This window comes from Hyaena hyaena, unplaced genomic scaffold, assembly GCF_003009895.1.
Source record: "Hyaena hyaena isolate Hyena2069 unplaced genomic scaffold, ASM300989v1 scaffold_277, whole genome shotgun sequence".
In the NCBI taxonomy this organism is placed as follows: Eukaryota; Metazoa; Chordata; class Mammalia; order Carnivora; family Hyaenidae; genus Hyaena; species Hyaena hyaena.
The window spans coordinates 135,693-157,213 of NW_024080905.1; the positions used below are offsets into that span (position 1 = coordinate 135,693).

Here is a 21,521-nt window from a genome sequence, read left to right on the forward strand (position 1 = left end):
TGCAGCCCTTAAACTCTCCGCCAGCGCTAACAGCAGATTTCCTTTGCTTTTTGTGTCAGAGACCTTCTGAAGTAATAATGCATAGACCCTTAAAGTTAACACCGAAATGTATGATTTTCTTCTTGTGTGGTTCCTCGTTCTTTGGCTCAGCTTGGGTACTTTTAGTGTATTAGGATTGAAAGTACCCAAGCTTTCATGGGCAACCTACAAAAGAAAAACACAGCAATACTAAACTCGCTGACCTTTAAAAGATCTACCACGGAGCACGACACATGCAGTGCTGTATGATTTAACCCTCTGCTAGTAGTTAGTATTCGGAACATGTCCCAAGCCTGATGACCACAGAGGATTCACCTTGGTTATTTTAGGCACAAGTTGAAGAGCGTATACCTCAGAACCACCAAATTCTAAAATCTGAAACAAGACACGCCAGCATCTCAGAAACTTAAGAGTGAACATCGGAATAAGAGCACTTATGTTTTGTTTTTGTTTTTGCTTTTTACCAGCATGCCACCATGCTAAGTATCTTATTACCAAACGGCCCCTTCATGGATGAAGAAGATGGAAAGAAATAGCTACAAGAGTGACAGGCAATTTTGCCAAGATGATCGTAGTGCCTGACGTTTATTATCAGAGCCAATCATGGGTCTAGTTGAAAGGATTTGCTACAATGTCTGTTCACCAAAGGGTAATGTTTTAATTACATAAGTATTAAGATAAAAATATAAATTCCACTAAAACGCCAATAACCAGGCTGAACTGTATTTCTGCCATTCTGGCATTTTCATGCATAAAACAGACAAACATCAAACACTTTAAGGAGCTAGCAGGAGGCCGCTGGGTCTTTTTAAGATTTTTAAGAGGGTCCTCCAGTACATTTAACAAGAATACCAGACCATATATAAAACTAATAAAAAGTGGTATTTATAGAAGCAGTAAGAATACTCATCACCAGGACCAAAACTTTTTCTTCCAGAAGTTTTGTGTTTGTTTGGTTTTCGTTGTTACTTCTTCTAAAGTCCAAAGTCTAATTTCAGTTGAAGCATGGGTCTGTGTTACATTCTCTTTGAATTTTAATAAAAGTCAAGGTATTATTTGAATTGTGTAAAATTTCCACAACCACTGCAAATAGTCAAAATGTTCAAAATGCAAATTTGCCCTTAACTTTTAATTCTAGACAAATGCCACATTCTTGAGCTCTGCTCCCCATTTACCGCCTTTGGTTTCGGTTGATTTCCGTAATTTAAAAAAATCAGAGGTTTTTACATACTGCTGAATTCTGGTTCTGTCCTCAGCATAAAACTGTGTTTCAGGTGTTAGAAGGCAAATGTAAAATCTCTGGAAGCAAGTAAAAAATACTTTCACATACTGAGGCATACACTTAGGTAAACAGATAGGACAAAATAAAATCAAGAAAATCAAAAGAGAAGATACACAGGTATAGGAAAGGTCACCTAGCTCCCTAAAATAAGTTATGAGGTGTTACTCCCCAAATACAGACGGTTTATATAGTCTTTTAAGGGAAAAAATGCAATAGCAAAACAATCTAATATAGTAACTAATACAAGACGTAATAATAATAGCGATCTGCCCTCTCCTTGCTGTGCCTCGGCCCTTGCCACACAACGTGCAGCGTAAAACGTTGTCCATTCGCAGTCTGGCTACAGTCAGATGGATCCAGGTCACATCCTGATTCTACCACTTACAAGCTGTGCAAGCTTGGTCAGGTTCCCTACCTTCTCTTTGCCTGTTGCCTCGTCTGAGAAGTGGAAGTTCTAATACTTCTTGTTCCCGTAGGTTCTTATAAAACTGAGCTGATGACGGACATCAGACCCAGGGATGCCCACCTGGGAGGCAAAGGAAACCATGCTTCCTTAACAATGTTGGCCAAACCTTCTCCCTACCTACTCCTTGAGAAGTATTCTCAGTTTGTACGTGAATAAGCAGAGAAAGATATACACGTCTATCTCTGTAAAAACCCATCCCAAAGTTTCCACAATGCATTCTACAAAAGACTATTCCAAAGACGTGAACCAAGAAAAGTTCAAGGTAATGTTAGTATATACATGAAAAATCTCCCCATCCCACTATCCAGATTCATAGGCTGAACAGATTAAAGTCTCGGGAAAATCTTACGTAGTACTGTCCTAAACTTGTTTGACCAGGTCAACTCTTGAAAATACTGAATTATCCTCCACAAGTCAAATCAAAACAATCTCTTCTCTGAGATCACTTCAAAGCTCAACAAACTATATACCACCAAATTCAAAACAGCAGTATCTATACCCTATGAAAATAAAACTTTTCCACGTTGTAAGATTGTACTAGCTAGTAAGGAGAGACCAACTATCAATACACAGGATAGAAAAATACACAGTAAAGCCAGGAGAACACTGGAAATTTTATGAATAGGATCCCATCTCCAACACCCTATAAGTAAAACGTGCATGCTTTTTTGATCTGCATGTGTCCACTTTTATAGGACTAAACACATCTCAGAATCTGAGAGCCTCCAATAACCCACAGGTTAATGAAAGCCAAATATGAGGGAGAGCTTTCAACAAAAGAGGAATCCACCTGAACTCAAACAGCCTGACAGTTACAAAATACTAGTTAAAAAGGAGGGATGTTCCAAACCAAAAAAAGATCTTCTATTTGACTTATTTGCAGATACTCGGGGAGGTGGGGGGAAATCTTGCTTATGCTAAAATATTACCAGTGACAAAGAAACTTGTCGCATTATAGAAACAAAATATAACCAAGAAAATAGAAGCCTAGCAATTCACATTAATAAAAAGGTTTGCCCAAATCACATCCCTTCACACAAGGAGAAGCAGGCCATGTTCTCGGACTTGTCTGCATCGGGTTCAATTTCAAATTCACCCTGTGTCTGAGGAGCTCTTCCAGCGATTCTTTTAGTGAGGGGCTCACAACCTCAAGAATTCTGGGAAGGATTATTCAGCCCCAGTGTATTACATAACTCATCTAATTGCGATCTGCAAAGGCAGTGTTAACTGGTTTCACATCGAGTTTCCCTTTATGTGCTTAGCAGTGGGCAGAACTGAAAATTGAGTTTCCTAAGTGAAAATGAAAGTAACGGATCACCAGACCTGCTCTTTGCCGGTGAAGTGAAGACCATCATCTCTAAAACACCTTCGTGCCGTGCCAGGCAGCTACCAAAGGGACCGGGATTAGTCACCGAGTTTGCTTAGTGCCAGCATGTTTTCAGTAAGAGATGAGGACTTGAGAATTTCCTCTGCACTGAAGCCCAAATTTAACACTCGATGCCTTTATTATTAATGATAACAATGAATTTGATTCTCTCCCAAAGAAGAAGAAAATCGGAGGCTGGGATGAAGGCTTTAAAACGCAGGATTTGTGACGCCCATCAGTAAACCATATCGCCACTCTGCTTTTCAACACATAGTAAAGACTGTGGAATCCAGAAAACAAGAAGACATGAATGACGCCACAATAGGGACGTCTGCACAGACACTTGATGTTTTTCTCATACCTGGAGTAGAATTTCCCTTGCTTGGCTCTCTGTTCATGCTGTAGCCTCATATTTTCTAGTTTGACTGGGCTTGGAATGAATCCGATTTCACAGCCTTCTTTAACCAGTCGCCCTATCCACCAGTCATTGTTAAATTTCTAAACACAAAATCAAAATTTGTTACCATCAGTGTGCAGAACTTCGTGTCTTCAGACTTTCTTCTACATGAACTGTTTTCAGTGGAGAGAAATATTATGGCGAATACAGTTAACTATGCCTCAACATCACAAGTGGAGAAATCCTAAAGGCTTCATGGGTTGAACATCTAAGACTAAAGTATTGCCAGTGAGCTCAGCAGCTCATCATAGGATATATCCCACATTCCCTTTCCTGGTTTGGTTCGAGCCTAGCCTGAACCTCAGTGCGGCCTCTGCGGGCCCCTTGTTCAAATACTAACTCTTCCTATTAAGAACCAAGGAGTGCTACAGAGTTCTTTCCTGTAATCATATTACTTAAAAATAGTAAGAGATAAATCCTGAAATCTGCCTGAAATATTTTGTGTCAGAGCCAAATCTCCCTGTATGCAAACAGGTTTATAATTACAATGGTACGGTGTTCACCGGTGATTTCTCCACTTATGTGGATGTGGACAATTTCTCTCTTGTGGATAGAATGTTTATCCTACATCTTTATGACTTGGTTTTACTTCTCTCAATGGACTAGGACTTTTCCAGTCTATTCCTGAACATTTCAAAGAAGAATATCCGCTGTTTTTCTTTCCTTTCCATGGTAGAGAAGAGATCTGTCTTTAAGTATCAGTCCTCAGGAGGAGACCCTTGATTAACCTAACTTTTGGCTGGAAATTCACATTCTAGGCATGCCATCATTTCTGACAGCGTTTATGATCTTTCCTTTCCAGCCAGTATCTTGTACTTCTTTCTAAAAAGTTAACGAAATAGTAGGTTCTAAATTCTTTATGCTTTCTTTTTCCTTACATACATAAAAAACATTTTGGAATCGAGGCTAAAACTGTACCTCTCCACACCTCTTTACTACACAGAGTTTTAGAGTATGGATTTATTTTTTCTTTAATAAAATTTCTTTATTGGAGTCTTGTCTAGGCTATCTTATTTTTTTAATTTCTTTGGTCTAGGCTTTTTTAATTCCAAGTCATCGCCTCCTCTTCTTACAGCCTTTATCATAGTGAGCAGTTAAATTTATATACGTTCTTCCTGACACACCATCCCTTAGATGGAAGTCTGTGCCGATGGTCATTCCTACAGGCCCAAAGAAACCTGATGCTCACACACTGAGAATATCACTCAGGGGGAATTTCTGGTCATTTAATATCACGTTCTGCACAGCTGGCATTTGGTAAATGCTGACTCACAAGAAAGCTTAATTAAGGGTGATTTTTTCCAATGTACAGACAGGAGTCGTTGTTAACTGACAGGTGGAGACTTTTGGCACAGAGGAGGAGGGAATGCCCTGCTTTCTGCTGCTTGTATGACTGGCTCCAATTCCTGCCTCTAATTCCTGCCTTTCTCCCGCTGCTGTGCACATTTACCCCCGAAAGAAACACCAGAGCACCGCTGGTCTGCATTTGGCCATGGTCCGCAGAGAGGAGAGATCAGGAATTCTAGGTATTATTATGAACTCTCCCCAGACGGTTAAACTTGAGACGCGAGGGGGAATCGACATGGAGCCAAGGTTAAAAATTAAAAGAAAAAGGACAGGTTAAGCATAAAAACGGATCACATACTCCAGTAATTCCCAATTTCTGGGTCACAGAGCCCAGGGGAGCCCTGAGGTTACTGGCAGAGGCCTGTGACTTCTTTCTTCTTTAAAAAGGTTATATTTATATTAGCAAAGGTTGAGAGGCACTGAATCTGTGCACGTTACACAAGTGCAGCGTGTATTTCTGCAATGCTATTTCACGGCAGTGAGAGATAAGAAATGATGTTTCAAGGTGGAAAAGTCATGTGGGTAGAAATTCGAATTATTTTCCTTACTTCCTTAACATGCAGAAAATCTTTTGCTTCGAAGGAGATGGCCATGCCTGGCACCGGAACGTCATCCTCGTGGGCCGCACTATAGCTGACATTTGTCCGAACAGCAAATGCAACGGGCTTTGTCTACAGAGAGAAAAGAAAGGGAGAAAAAAGTAAAAAAGAAACCTCCGACATACAAACATACACTGAATACTGTCATTCTTTAAATTTTTTAATGTTTTTTAAATTTATTTCTGAGAGAGGGAGACAGTGTGAGCAGGGGAGGGTCAGAGACAGAGGGAGACACAGAATCTGAAACAGGCTCCAGGCTCTGATCTGTCAGCACAGAGCCTGACGTGGGGCTCGAACCCACGAGCCAGGGGATCATGACCTGAGCTGAAGTCAGATGCTTAACCAACTGAGTCACCCAGGCGCCCCTACTGTCATTTTTTTAACGATGTTTTTATTTATTTATTTTGAGAGCGAGGGAGAGAGAGAATCCCAAGCAGGCTCCATGCTGCCAGCACCGAGCCTGATGCAGGGCTCGATCCCACGAACTGTGAGATTGTGACCTGAGCTGAAATCAAGAGTTGGACCAAATCAAGTGCCAACCACCAGAGTCACCCAGGTGCCCCTGGTCACTGTTTTCCTGCCTTGGTTCTTTAGTGTTCACAACACGTAAATCTTTTCACCATTTCTGAACTTAGCGATTTTTTCACCTTGTGGATAAACGGGAATCGCCTAACAAGGACAAATACTTCCCCGTAAAGTTGCAAAGCATCAAGTAACGAAGGGTGGCTTCGTTCACGTTATTTTTGTGCCCTCAGCCACATACCACCCATTTCTAAACTAGAAAACGGCCACTGTTCTCTTTGCAAACACAAGAGATAAAGTGCCCATTTTCTTTGGTTTCAGTGAAAAAGACTTAACAATCACCACTCTCACCCCAAACAGCTACTTTAGTTAATAATTAATGACACAGCTATAGGAAGTACAGTGTTTTGGGTGAAAAAAGAACCAGAGAATATATTTCATGGAAGGCTGCAGGGAATTATGAAAATCAATGACATTTAATTCTATTACTTTTCCTCCTGGAGTTGAGTCAGCCATTAAAGATGGTAACATGAATGAAGTCACCTTTTTTAAAAAACATTTTATTTATTTGGGGGCATCTGGGTGGCTTAGTCAGTTCAGCATCCAACTCTTGGTTTGGGCTCAGATCATGATCTCATGGTTCGGAAGTTCAAGCCCTGCATCGGGCTCAACACTGACAGTGCAGAGCCTGCTTGGGAATCTCTCTCTCCCTCTCTTTCTGCCCCTCCCCTGTTCTCTTTCTCGGTCTCTCTCAAAATAATCTTAGAAAAAATTTAAAATTTATTTAAATTCAAATTAGTTAACATATCATGTAGTATTGGTTTTAGGAATAGAACCCAGTGATTCATCACTTACAAACAAGTAGAAGAACCCAGTGCTCATCCCAAGTGCTTTCCTAATGCAACCGATAGAATGGGAGAAGATATTTGCAAATGACATATCTGATAAAGGGCTGGTATCCAAAATCTGTAAAGAACTTATCGAATTCAACACCCAAAAAACCAAATAACCCAGGGAAGAAATGGGCAGAATCTATGAATAGACACTTCCCAAAGAAGACCTCCAGATGGCTAACAGACACAGGAAAAGATGCTCAACATCACTCATCACCAGGGAAATACAAATCAAAGCCACAACGAGATACCACCTCACACCTGTCAGAATGGCTAAAATTAACAACTCAGGAAAACAACAGGTGTTGGTGAAGATGTGGAGAAAGGGGAACACTTTTGCACTGTTGGTGGGAGTGCAAACTGGTGTGGCCACTCTGGAAAACAGTACGGAGGCTCCTCAAAGAACTAAAAATAGAACTACCCTACAACCCAGCAATTGCAGTACTAGTTATTTGTCCAAAGGATACAAAAATGCTGATTTGAAGGGGTACACGCACCTCTGTGTTTATAGCAATGCTATCAACAATAGCCCAATTGTGGAAAGAGCGCAAATGTCCATCAAATGATGAATGGAGAGAGAAGAAGTGGTATACATATACAATGTAATATTGGTCGGAGATCAAAAACAATGAAATCTTGCCATTTGCAACAACCTGGATGTAACTAGAATGTAATATGCTAAGCGAAATAAGTCAAAGAAAGACAAAAGTGGCATTGCCTTAAAGGGCACTGTGTTTCTGTATGTTATGGGCCAGTCACCTTGTTCTGAGCAGTTTTTCCTTACTGAAGGAGTTCTTTGACTATGCTTGTCAGGAGGGAAAGGAGGGGTTTGGAATAGTTGCCCATAATTATTTCACTGAAACACAATCCTGGATAGTGATGGTGCCTCCATTTTTCTTGAAATTTCTTTACATACATAGATTCTGCTCCCACAGCTATAATCAAAAGGTATTTTTTTTTCATCCAGCCTTTAAAGTAACATACTATATTTTTCATGTGATATGCTTTTTAAATCTGCCATTTCAAAAATATTCAAACCATTTACCTTTTTTTGATACTTGGGTTTATAGTTTATTCACTATGATAACTATTCTACTTTGAAAAATCTCTATACGAAAAGCTTCTATTTAGAATTCTCTCCCTGGGACAGATTCCCAGAGGTAGCATGAGTAAGCCAGTTATCAAAACCTTTTTAAGTTCTATTCCAAACTACTATCTAAATGGGCTGCTCCATTTTAAATTACAACCAGCACTATATGATGGTGCCCTTTAAAACAAGATGTAGTCTTCATCAGATTTGGGTTTGCTGCCAGAATTAGGATTTTCTTTTTAATTTTTTTTTAATGCTTATTTATTTTTGAGCGACAGAGACAGGGGAAAGGCAAAGAGAATGGGAGACACAGAATCTGAACCAGGCTCCAGGCTCTAAGCTGTCAGCACAGAAGCCAACACGGGGCTCGAACCCACAAACCGTGAGATCATGACCGGAGCCAAAGTTGGACGCTTATCCAACTGAGCCACACGGGTGCCCCAGGAATAAGATTTTCTTGAATCGATCTTTCTATTATTCAGGAGAGTTTCAGATCATAAAAATATAGATCAAAAAAAATTTTTATGTTAGCATGATCATTTCCCTCAAGGCTTTTAAAAATTTTTTAAAGTGTATTTATTTATTTATTTTGAGAGAGACAGAGAGCGAGCGGGGGAGGGAAAGAGAGAGAAGGAGACAGAGGATCTGAAGCAGTCTCTTCGCTGACAGTGGAGAGCCCAATGCTGGGCTCAAACCCATGAACTGAAGCCAGACACCCAGCCAACTGAGCCACCCAGGCACTCCTCCTCCAAGGTCTTTGATTCCTCGGAGGATATAGCGATTAGGTGTGGCATATGTTCTTTCATCCCTGGAAGACATAAAATTTAAATGTACATCTCTACATAGGACCCCATGGAAATCTCATGTCTTCTACACATTAACTTTTCAAAGAAGAAACACTGACAAACAGAAAAACAAACTAAAGGTGTGGTGAAGGCTCGCATGTAGTAACAAGAGCCACAGATCATAATTTTCTGTTCTGACAGTGTAAGACATCCATACGGAACATGCATCGTTCCTTGGCTCACCTCCTGTAACCAACAATTCTAGCACTGGATATGGAGTTCTATACGGGAATCAGCTTTATACACCACACAGGGAGGAGAGAACAGCAGAATCCCATCCCTGACTAGCTTCACTTCAGGAACTGCATTTCTAAGATTAGAATGGACAACAAAAGGGGCGCCTGGGTGGCTTAGTCGGTTAAGCATCCGACTTTCGCTTAGGTCATGATCTCGCGGTTCATGGGTTCAAGCCCCGCGTCGGGCTCTGTGCTGACAGCTCAGAGCCTGGAGCCTGTTTCCAATTCTGTGTCTCCCTCTCTCTCTGACCCTCCCCTGCTCACGCTGTCTCTCTCTCCCTCTCCTAAAAAAAATAAATAAAACATAAAAAAAAAAAAAAAAGAATGGACAACAATGAAAGTAGAGAGGAAGAAAAAGGCTTTATCAAAATACGAGAGCTTACCTGCTAGAGAGAAATACCCCAGGATGCCAACCAAAGGGACCAAATGACAACATCATTCCCTGAACTCACTTCAGCACTGACTCAAGCAGCGCACCTACTAAGTGGAAGACATTTTCCACATCAATTCCACGCATCTGGGTTCACGCGTCTGGTACTTTAAAAGGCCTGGATTTGAAAGTTGATCCTGCCATTTACCAGGTAAGTGGCCCGGGCATATTTCTCATTCTCGCTGAGCAATGTTTCCTCCTGGCTGAAATGAGAGTCGTGACACCACTACGGCAGGGCGATCGTGAGATTTCAGAAAATGCCATGTCACAAGTTATGGGAGAGCCTGCCATTTGCAGCGGCATGGTTGGACCCCAAGGGCATTAAGCTAAGGTAGACTAAGGCAAATTCGGGTATCACCTCACTGGTATGTGGAATCTGACATCCCCCAACCCCATATCCAAACTCACAAAAAAATGCATGCACAAGGCCAGGCCTGTGCGTGGAACAGAGAGAATGTTCAATAAATGCCATAACAAATGCCACCATAACAAATGCCATGCCTAAATAAACGTTTGCCCATATTCACCCATCTTTTAAGGCCCCACCTGAACTGTCTTCTCTGTGCTCTTCCACTCTGCCGCTGCTCAGACCAAACCAGTTAAAAGAGGTGAACGGCAGCCATGTTTTCCCCCAGCGTGGATTCCTTCATACTCTGTCGGATAGGAGAACACAGTAGGGACTTCCCAGACTTGTTTTGCTGACACTATCCTACTCTTTAATTCTGATTTTCTTTGAATGTCTTCAGACACAGGGGCTTTATTTTCTTTTCTTTGTAACCGACGTGAAGTCCCACGGGAACATGTCTTGAGGACTCTCTGCATTTTTATCCCATGAAACCATTTTTAAAACTCAAACGCATCCTGCTTTCAGCTGGCCTCTGCATCTCTGGCCTCCTGGCGGTGCGGTCCAGGCCTCAAGGACTCCCCTTCGTCACTTGGGCCTCTCAGCCTCGTTCCCACTCAGAGCCCGGAAGCCTGCCTTGTTTTTCTCCTTCCAGTGTTATGTCTCCGATCAGGACCCCGGGACGGGGGTCAGCTGACCCCCACTCCACACTCACGGGAGCCTCTGTAACGATTTGTGGCTCTAACTCTGATCGTTGATGCTTTGAGGCCACTATATGTTTATTTCTCTCTCTCTCTCTCTCTCTTTTTTTTTTTTACTCCCTTCCTCAGGTTAAGGTAAAGTCCTGAAAAGGAAGAACAAATAGAAGCCAGGGAGCCTCCGAGGAACACCAGGAGGACTCTGGTGACAGACTGGTCCAGAGCTATCAGACACACTGGGCCCCCACACTGTTCTGGGTCTTGAGGGAAGCGAGGCTGGTCCAGGCCTCCAGACCAAAAGTTAATGGTGGGCTCTGAGGAGTGGGCTTTGCCTCAGGCCATAGGTTCCCCTGTCCTTTGGCTGCCCTGCAACTCAGGGCTTCACGGGCCTGCCGGAAAGACTGGTCACAGCTAGAGAGAAAGGGGGTAAGAAAGCAAGCACATGTATAAAGGGGGTCCACAGACCTAGGTGGGGTCCTTCAGGACGACTGTGGTACTTAAACCCCAATGCAGATTGCGAGTTTTTTTATTTTTATTTATTTTAAAATATATTGTCAAGTTAGCCAACATACTGTCTATACAGTGTGTTCTTGGCTTCAGGAGTAGATTCCCATGATTCATTGCTTACATACAATGCCCAGGGCTCATGCCAACAAGTGCCCTCCTCAGTGCCCATCACTCATTTTCCCCTCCTCGCCCCTCACCCATCAACCCTCAGTTTGTTCTCTGTATTTAAGAGTCTCTTATGGTTTGCCTCCCTCTTTGGTTGGAGTTCGACTTTTCCCCTTCTTAGATTTACATTTAGAATCACCCTACTGCACAGAAGCAGTGGGGCAGTAAGTCACCTGGGAGACCACGTGATCCTCAATCCCACTGTCTTTTGACCTCACAAATAGCCTAAGAGCTGTATTCTCAGGCCAGGGCCATTGCTGGAGTCTACTCTTGCTGTCTCCTTCTACCTGGATTCCTGGCTAACTTGTTTGGTGGCTGTGGGGGGCACCTGAGGTGGCGACATACCTTCCCACCAGTCTCTGCTTCTCATTCTGCTGTGCACAGGTTAACAAGGTCGATGGATTCCTTTGTCTTTTGTGGTTCTTTCTATCCGGCAGATGCTCTACAGCCTTCGGTGGCTGGAAAACCACTCTTGTCTTGTATCTGCCATTTTGGGGCACAGAATTAAATGCTTGTTGCACTTCACCTTGTGGACTAAAACTGAACAAATTCTTCCATCACTGAGCATCAACGTGCAGAAGAGCAGAGCATCTCATCATCCAGACTATTATGTAAACATGTTTTCAAAACACTGGCTGGGGCGCCTGGGTAGCTCAGTCGGTGAAGCGTCCGACTCTTGGTGTGGGCTCAGGTCATGATCTCACTGTTTGGGAGATTGAACCCCGCGTTAGGCTCCATGCTGACAGTTGGGAACCTGCTTGGGATTCTCTGGTATTTCCAGTCTGCATTCACATAGGTTTGGAAAGGGGGATGAATAAATAATACAGATGTAAGGCAATTACTATTCTTCTCTTCCAAGTTCTTCTTCATCTTGCACGCGGCACAACTTATAATAAAATTATAAGAACTACCACTATGTGCTGATGTCTGAATGGTGTGTTGTATATTATGCAGAGAACAATTGGTTTTTCCAGATGAGGAGAACTCAAAGAAGTTTTCCTAGGCCGGGCACCTGGGTGGCTGAGCTGGTTGAGCATTTGACTTCAGCTCAGGTCATGATCTCTTGGTTCATGAGTTCAAAGCACCATGCTGGGCTCTCTGCTGACAGCTCAGAGCCCAGAGCCTGCTTTGGATTCTGTGTCTGTCTGTCTCTCTCTCTCTCTGCCTTTCCTCAGCTTGAGCATGTGCTCTCACTCTTTCTCTCTCTCCAAGGTAAATAAACATTAAAAAAAACAATTAAAAATAAAAAGTTTGGGGTGCCTGGGTGGCTCAGTTGGTTGGGTGTCTGACTTCAGCTCAGGTCATGATCTCACGGCTTGTGGGTTTGAGACCCGCATTGGGCTCTGGGCTGGCAGCCCAGAGCCTGGAGCCTACTTCAGATTCTGTGTCTCCTCTCTCTGCCCTTCCCCCCACTTGGGCTCTGTCTGTCTCGTCTCTCAAAAATAAATAAATGTAAAAAAAAAATGAAAAAAATAAAAAATAAAAAGGTCTCCTAGGCCACAAATAACAGAGGTGATATTCAAACCCAACACTCTTTCATAAGCCCGGGTTCTTTCTGCGGCCCTCAGCTGCCTTTCACTCAAAGGGGTACAATGACAGCAATCGTAAAGCTTTAACTGTGTGAAATTCTGAACACTTGAAAATTATATTTTTACACATTGCTCAGACAATGGCTGGGCCAGAAGAAAGTAAAAAAAATAATAATAATTAGGTCAAAGTCTGCCTTGTAGTGTGATTTAATCCGTTTTAATTTTAAAAAAAAATTTTTTAATTTATTTGGTGTGCGGAGGGGCAGAGAGAGAATCCCAAGCTCTGACAGGGCAGAACCTGACCCGGGGCTCCATCCCACGGCCCTGGAATCATGACCTGAGCTGAAGTCGACGCTTAACCACCTGAGCCACCCAGGCGCCCCTCCCCCGGTCCGTTTTTTCATAAAAACCGCTAACACTGAGCGGTTCCACGTGATGGAACTACAGGCAATCACTGCAAAGGTCACATATTTCTGCCTCTTTGCACCTGAACCGATTTGTGGTCCAATAAATCAACAACAATGTCAAATCATGATTTCTGTTTATTTGTATAGGACTCTTCTTTCTTCTGTTTTCCGCAACATATAAAGCCATAATTCACGCACAGAGAACTGAGCTATTAAAACATATGCGGTTTTATGGTTTCCAAAAATGCCACAGAGGAGGTTGCAGAGGGAGCGCTGAAAGACGACAGCTACTATATTATAGCATAATGTACTATATAGAGAAGAAATATACTATAGGGAATATATGCGTAAGGAATTTATAGTAGGTATACCACATTTCAAAAGGGTTAAGAGAAAGCCATGCAAAGTTCCTTGTGGCGAAACGTTTCCTGGACTAACTTTAAGGATTTTACCCGGTTATTTTGGGAGCATTCTAACTTTGCAAGTTTGTTACTGTTGCAAAGTTTCCTTTTCTAGGTCCCTTTCCCGAGGCAGCTGCTGCAGCATCACCAAGGATTCTCGGGCTTCGGTTGTGGTTTCCTGGGGAGTTTTTGTGAGTTTACAGTCTCGGGGTGGAGCTCTCCTGACAGGATGACGCAGAGTTACAAGGACAGCACGACGCTGCAGGTCCACACCACGCTGGTCTCACCACCACCGCCCGCCCCAGGCTGAATCCAGCGCCGCCACCGGCGTCCAGCCTGTGGACCCGCAAGGACGGCCCAGCAGGATCTCAACCCCGCCCCCCCCCCACGGTCCCCCTTCCTCACTGCCTCTGCTCTGACGCATGCGCTCTAGCATCCTGTCAGGTGGCCCTTCATCGTGGCCCTTCATCGCGCCGCCCTCCGCTCCGCTCTGCTGAGACGTGGATGCGCCATCCAGTTATGACCACGCGTGTGCGGGAGCCCATCGAGCAGGTGCAGCGGGGTATTCGTGGACAGCTCGGGGGCCACAGGGCTGTGTTTTCTCACAACCAAAGGAAGCAGCGTTAGTGTTCCAGAAGCCGGGCCCATGTGAGCCCGCAGGTTCCTGTTAGGGGTGCGTGCGAGGTTTCTAGCAGAAGCGAATACTTCTATTTTCACAACCTTCTGGAATCACTAGACCTAAGGCTATCAGAACACAATTATTATAACTAGGGGGTAGTTCACATAAAAAATTTTGATTTGGGTCCGGGAATTCCTCTTCTAGGAATATATCCAAAGGAAGCAAAACTACTACTGTTGAAGAGATCTCTGCACTCCCGCGTTCATAGCACCATATTTACAAAAGTCAAGCCACGGAAACAACCTAAGGGTCCATCAATGGATGAATGGATTGTTATTTAAATTTTTTTCATGTTTATTTATTTTGGAGAGAAAGAGAGAGTGTGAGTGGGGAAGGGGCGGGGCGGGGGGAGAGCACTGAATCTGAAGCAGCTTGAATGGAATATGATTCAGCCATAAAAGGAAGGAAATCCTGCCATTTGTGACAACACGGATGGACCTTGAGGGCGTTATGCTAAGTGAGTTAAGTCAGAAAAGACAAATACCATATGATCTCACATGTAGAATCTCAAAAAACAAAGCAAAACACAACAAAGTGCGATAAAAGAGATTATCACACGTTTATGGCACTATTTCTAGTTTTCTTCCTAAACAATGAATTAACAAGTTAATAACAGAACCAGTCATTTTAATGGATGCAATATAATGTTTACCTTCGGTTTATTAAAAATGTGCGAGGGTAGAATATGTACTGTTAAAAAGCAAAATGAAATTCACTCAAATAAAACTTCTGGTCATGATTAATAGGGTCACTTGAATTTTCATGCACTGACTTCTTAATATAAAGATGCATTTTACGATCCTCAATAGCAAGGTATGTTTTTTTTCCATTTTCATTCTGAAACTGTCATATCTAATAACATAAAAGAAAAATCCATAGTTTACATTTTAATGTCTATAATGGATTTGTCCAAATATTTACTGTCAACTTTCAATATATTTTTTAATGTTTATTTATTTTGAGACAGAGAGGGGGGAGGTGAGAGAATCCCAATCAGGCTCCATGTTGTTGGCGCAGAGCCCCATGTGGGGCTCGATCCCATGAACCATGAGATTATGACCTGAGTCTAAATCAAGAATCAGATGCTAAACCTACGGAGCCACCCAGGAGCCCCAATATTCTTAAAAGAAATTTAAAGAAAAGTATGACCCAAGGGGCGCCTGGGTGGCTTAGTCGGTTAAGCATCTGACTTTCACTTAGGTCATGATCTCGCGGTTCGTGGGTTCGAGCCCCGCGTCGGGCTCTGTGCTGACTGCCAGCTCAGAGCCTGGAGCCTGCTTCAGAGTCCGTGTCTCCCTCTCTCTCTGACCCTCCCCTGCTCACGCTGTCTCTCTCTCTCTCTCTCTCTCTCCTAGAAATAAATAAAACATTAAAAAAAAAAAAGTATGACCCAGATACCTGTTATATGAGACTATAGAAAAGAGAGCTTAAAAATCAAACTGGATTTTTGATCTACTTGTTTTATATAATCATTTCCTATAATACACGGTGTAGTTTTCTATAATTAAAAATGACTCAAATGGGAGGATCACCATTGAGTCTTCCACAGGAAATACTTCGGACCCGAAGAGATGGTAACGTACTTTCAAGAATAAGATCACAGCTATTGCTTTTATTCTCTACATCTGCAGTTTCCAGTTACTCTTCTCTGTACAGCTTCTCAGAACCATTTGGCTACTTCAGTGCTAATCAGAAATCCTTCCAATATAGAATGAAAATCTTCAGCTTTATTCCCTACACACAGAGGTGAGAGATTCTATAGCATGCTGGGAAAAATCTTGCCTTGCGTCTTACCAATCATTAAACTTTTAAAAAATATTTGCTTAATTTAGTATGAGCCACCAAGGACAGTCCGTGAATTCTTTAATAGCAAAATGTATCAAGCCATGGTGATAAAGGGAATGTGACTAATTATGTATTCTGACAGCTAATTCGAACTGAATAAGCAAACAATTAGATTTGTCACAAAATAAAATTTACGTATGCTGTTAACTGATTTGAGGAATTCAAAGTTCTTCTCGAGAACTGATTCACTTAATGAGTATTTATAAGGATGTGTTTACTATCTTGAGTCCCTGCCCTAAAATAGCTTATTTTATATTCTCGTAGAGGGGATATCAAATAATGAATAAAGTAGGAAAAAAAAAGTTACGTGAGCAGAGAGTAACCATGCAGGACGGGTGGACAGGCAACATGAAATGGGGTAGTTAGGGAAAGCCTCTTCATAGATGTCATTTGTTATTTGTGTCTGACACCATTCTGGACAGTGAACAATAGAAACAAAGATTCTCATGCCCTCCAGGAGTTTACGTTCTAGAGGGGAGAGAGAAACCATAAATAACAGACAAAGTATATGTTAAAAAGACGATAAATGTTGTGGAACAAGAAAAAAATCAAAACAAGGTTATGGGAAAGCCAGAGTACAAGCCACAGGGCAGGTGATATTAGAACAAAAGCATGAAGGCGGTGAGCGGATGCAGATATCCGAACTCCAGGTAGAGGAAACTGCAAGGGCAGAAGCTCTAAAGTAGAAACAGACCGGAGACATGTCAGAGGAAGACGAGGTCAGAAAGGCTGAATTGAGCAAATGAGGGAAAGGAACAAAAGATGAGGTCAGAGCTGTCAGGTTTGAGGTGGCTTTTTCAGGTCACAATCAAGACATTCAACTTTTACTCTAAATGAGATGAGAAGTCACTGGAGGGTTCTGAGCAGTGGAATGATACGGTCTGACATGTTCAAAGTACTACAGTCACTGTTAATTGAAAGGAGACTTTGGGAGCCAGAACAATTAGGCAAGAGAAAGAAATAAAAGGCATCCAAATTGGAAAGGAAGAAGTAACACTGTCACTGTTTGCAGATCACATATTATAGAGCGAGAACCCTAACAAATCCACCAAGAAACTGTCAGGAGTGATAAACAGATTCAGGAAAGGTGCAGGATACAAAATCAATATACAAAAACTTGTGGTGGTTCTATATACCGATAGCAAATGATCAGAAAGAGAAATTAAGAAAACCATCCCGGGGCGCCTGGGTGGCTCAGTCGGTTAAGTGTCCAACTTCAGCTCAAGTCATGATCTCACTGCTCGTGAGTTCGAGCCCCGCATCAGGATCTGTGCTGACAGCTCAGAGCCGGGAGACTGCTTCAGATTCTGTCTCCATCCCTCTGTCCTTCCCTTGCTTGTGTTCTCTCTCTCTCTCTCTCATATAAAAAATAAAACATAGGGGCGCCTGGGTGGCTTAGTCGGTTAAGCATCCGGCTTTCGCTCAGGTCATGATCTCGCGGTTCGTGGGTTTGAGCCCCGCGTCGGGCTCTGTGCTGACTGCCAGCTCAGAGCCTAGATCCTGTTTCGGAGTCTGTGTCTCCCTCTCTCTCTGACCCTCCCCTGCTCACGCTGTCTCTCTCTCTCTCCTAGAAATAAATTTTTAAAAAATCTAATTAAAAAAAACATAAAAAAAAGAAAACAATCCCATTTACAACTGCATCAAAAAGATTAAATACCTAGGAATACATTTAACCATTGAGGTAAAAGATCTGTAAACTGAAAACTGAAAGAAATTTGAAGAAGACACAAATAAATGGAAAACTCTTCCATGCTGAAGCCCTGGAAGAACGCTGTTATAATGACCATACAACCCAGAGCCATCTAGAGATTCAATGCAATCTCTATTAAAATCCCAATGGCATTTTTCACAGTAACAGAACAGTCTTAAAATGTATATGAAACCACAAAAGACCCCAATTAGCCAAAGCAATCTTGGGAAAAAAGAACAAAGCAGGAGGCATTACACTCTCTGATTTCAAACTATATTATAAAACTACAGTAATCAAAGAGTATGGGATTGGCATAAAAACACACATAAATCAATGGAACACAATAAATAGTTCAGATATAAATCCAGGCACAGAGGGATGATTAACTTACAACAAGGGAGCCAAGAATATATGAGGAGAGGAGAGTCTTTGCAGTAAGTGGTGCTGGGAAAACTGGACAGCCACATATGCAAAAGAATGAACTTGAACCACTCTCTTTTACCATTCCCAAAACGTAAGCCAAGGTGGATTAAATACCTGAATGTAAGAGGTGAAACCATAAAACTTCTAAAGGAAAAGATAAGTGATATGCTCCTTGACACAGGTGTTAGCCATGATTTTTTTTTAATGTTTTATTTATTTCTAGGAGAGAGAGAGACAGACAGCGTGAGCAGGGAAGGGTCAGAGAGAGAGGGAGTCACAGACTGAAACAGGCTCCAGGCTCTGAGCTGGCAGTCAGCACAGAGCCCGACGCAGGGCTCGAACCCATGAACTGCGAGATCATGACCTAAGCGAAAGTCAGATGCTTAACCGACTAAGCCACCCAGGCGCCCCAGCCATGATTTTGTTTAATCTGACACCAAAAGCAATTAAAGCAAAAATAAATGAATAGGACTATATCAAACTTAAAAGCTTTCTGTACCACAAGGGAGACCGTCACAAAATAAAAAGGCAACTTACCCAATGGGAGAAAAATATTTGAAAAATCATGTATCTGAAAAGGGGTTAATATCCAAGATTTATAAAAAACTCCTATAACTCAACAGCAATAAAATAAAAACATTCCAATTAAAAAATGGGCAAAACACCTGAACACACATTTTTTCCCAGAAGACATCCAGATGGTGGACAGAAGCATGAGAAGATGCTCAACATTACTCGTCATCAGGAAAATGTAAATCAAAACCACAATGAGATATCACCTCACATCTGTCAGGAAGGCTAGTTTTAAAGAGACAAGAAAGAGAGGCAGAGAGAGACAGAGTATGAGTGGAGGACGAGCAGAGAGAGAGGGAGACACAGAATCCCAAGCTGGCTCCAGGCTCTCAGCTGTCAGCACAGAGCCCGACTCGGGACTTGAACCTACAAACCATGAGATCATGACCTGAGCTGAAGATGGACGCTTAACCCACTGAGCCACCGAGGCGCCCCAAGAAAGAACAAGTGTTAGTAAAGACTGTGGAGAAAAGGGAGGCCTTGTGCACTGCTGGTGGGAATGTAAAATGGTGCAGCCACAATGGAAGACAGTATGGAGGCTCCTCAAAAGCTTAAAAATAAAAACACTATATGACCCAGCAATCACACTGTTGGGGCTCCAAGCGTTCTGAAAAGTGGCAGGTAGACATTAATAACTTAATGTTAAGGGACTCAATTAAGGGATTGGGTTTTTGTTTTTGTTTTTGTTTTTTTCTATTAGAGGACTCAATTATCAGGTGCCCATGCAGTAAGTAGCTACGCAATGCAATATTCTGTCACCATCCAGCTTAGGGCCTATAAAACCAAATGGCTCAATCATTATGGGAGCAAAGCTGTTCTGATCAGGAGTTTGTCTTCTATAATTCATATGCATGCATACACACACACACACACACACACACACACACACACACACACATTGAGAAATGTAGCACACGTCTTTCTTTCTGCTTATCAAGAATTGATCACTTTGGGGGGCGCCTGGGAGGCTCAGTCGGTTAAAGCGTCCGACTTCGGGAGCGCCTGGGTGGCTTAGTCGGTTAGGCGTCCGACTTTCACTTAGGTCATGATCTCGTGGTTCGTGGGTTCGAGCCCCGCGTCGGGCTCTGTGCTGACTGCCAGCTCAGAGCCTGGAGCCTGTTTCAGTCTGCGGCTCCCTCTCTCTCTGACCCTCCCCTGCTCATACTGTCTCTCTCTCTCTCTCTCTCTCTCTCTCCTAGAAATAAATAAAACATTAAAGCGTCCGACTTCAGTTCAGGTCATGATCTCACCGTTCGTGGGTTCGAGCCCCGCGTTGGGCTCTGTGCTGACAGCTAGCTCAGAGCCTGGAGACTGTTTCAGATTCTGGGTCTCTCTCTCTCTCTCTCTGACCCTCCCCTGCTCATGCTGCCTCTCTCCCTCTCTCTCTCAGAAATAAATAAAACATTTAAAAAAATTTAAAAAAAGGAATTGATCACTTTGGATCTGAGGTCTTCAACTAAGGTATGTAAAGGATTAGCAAACACCCATGGAGACATTTATCAGATACGAAATCCATATGAGGAATAGAGACTGTTTCGGCAATTTTCTGAATTCTGCTGTTATCTGTGGAATGACTGTGGAGCATTCTCCTTCAGCAAGAATATGCTGGCTTCTTTCCCCTAACTGAGGCTGTCTCTCCCTAGAGCAGTATCTTCAAAAGGCATAACAACTCTGAGTCCTTGGGCAAGAAGCCAATATGAGGAGAAAGCGCTTGATTTTATTTATTCTGGGTTGTGAAATGTGTGTCTCCTTGCCTTAGAAGGGAGTATTACTTAGAAGTCATTTTCAGCCAAGCCAGCATCGTTAAGAAGAAAAGAACTGTTTATATTTAATCCTACTACTGGTTAGTTTCACCAAGCATAATAAGAGTATTTCCCAAGTTATTTGCAAGTTAATGGTATACATCAGAAACAATTTTTACTTTATGCTCGTTGCTTTTATTTATTGTTTTATGTTGGCTGCTTTAAATTAAAAAACCTGAAGGGCGCCGGGGTGGCTCAGTCGATTAGGCGTCTGACTTCGGCTCAGGTCATGTTCTCACAGTCCGTGGGTTCGAGCCCTGAGTCAGGCTCTGTGCTAATAGCGGAGAGCCTGGAGCCTGCTTGGGATTCTGTGTCTCCCTCTCTCTCTGCCCTTCCCCTGCTCGGTCTCTGTCTCTGTCTCTCAAAATAAAGACATAAAAAAAAATTTTTTTTAAACCCGAAAAACTTGTGTTTTCTTTGGTTGCTGTTGTGGACTGAATGTTTGTACCCTCCACTCCCTCCCCCCCACCTCCTGAAGTTAGATATTGAAGCCCTTGCTTCCAATGTGACTGTATAGGGAGATGGGATCTTTATAGAAGTTAGGTGAACTGAGGTCATCAAGGGAGAGCTCTAATCCAGTGGGATTGGTGTCCTGGTAAAGGGAGGAAGATATGCTGGAGAACTCTCGGGACGCGTGCCGAGGAAACGCCAAGGAAGAACGCAGCAAGAAGGGATCTCTGCAAGCCCAGGGGAGTGTCCTTGCCAGGAGCAGACCTCACCAGACCATGAAGGGAGACTTTCAGAACCATGAGAAAATCTATTTCTGCATTGTTTTATGTTTGTTTATTTTTGAGAAAGAGAGAGACAGCATGAGAGTGGGGGAGGGGCAGAGAGAGAGGAAACACACAATCGGAAGCCGGCTCTGGGCTCTGAGCTGTCAGCACAGA

At 42.7% G+C, this 21,521-nt stretch overlaps 1 protein-coding gene across 6 annotated transcripts in view; it reads right to left on the reverse strand.

Annotated features, from left to right (window-relative positions):
• CACNB2 (calcium voltage-gated channel auxiliary subunit beta 2) overlaps positions 1–21,521 on the reverse strand; it is a 129,501-nt gene that overhangs the window by 31,675 nt on the left and 76,305 nt on the right. For 5 of the 6 annotated variants that reach the window (XM_039245865.1, XM_039245863.1, XM_039245866.1 and 2 more), the window contains exons 3-4: positions 5,506–5,628; positions 3,515–3,651 (exon numbers count right to left, since the gene is read on the reverse strand). In XM_039245865.1, the coding sequence (XP_039101796.1) occupies positions 3,515–3,651; positions 5,506–5,628 (260 nt within the window). Of the gene's footprint in view, positions 1–3,514; positions 3,652–5,505; positions 5,629–21,521 lie in introns of those variants that run through there. The other variant, XM_039245868.1, reaches the window with a different exon arrangement.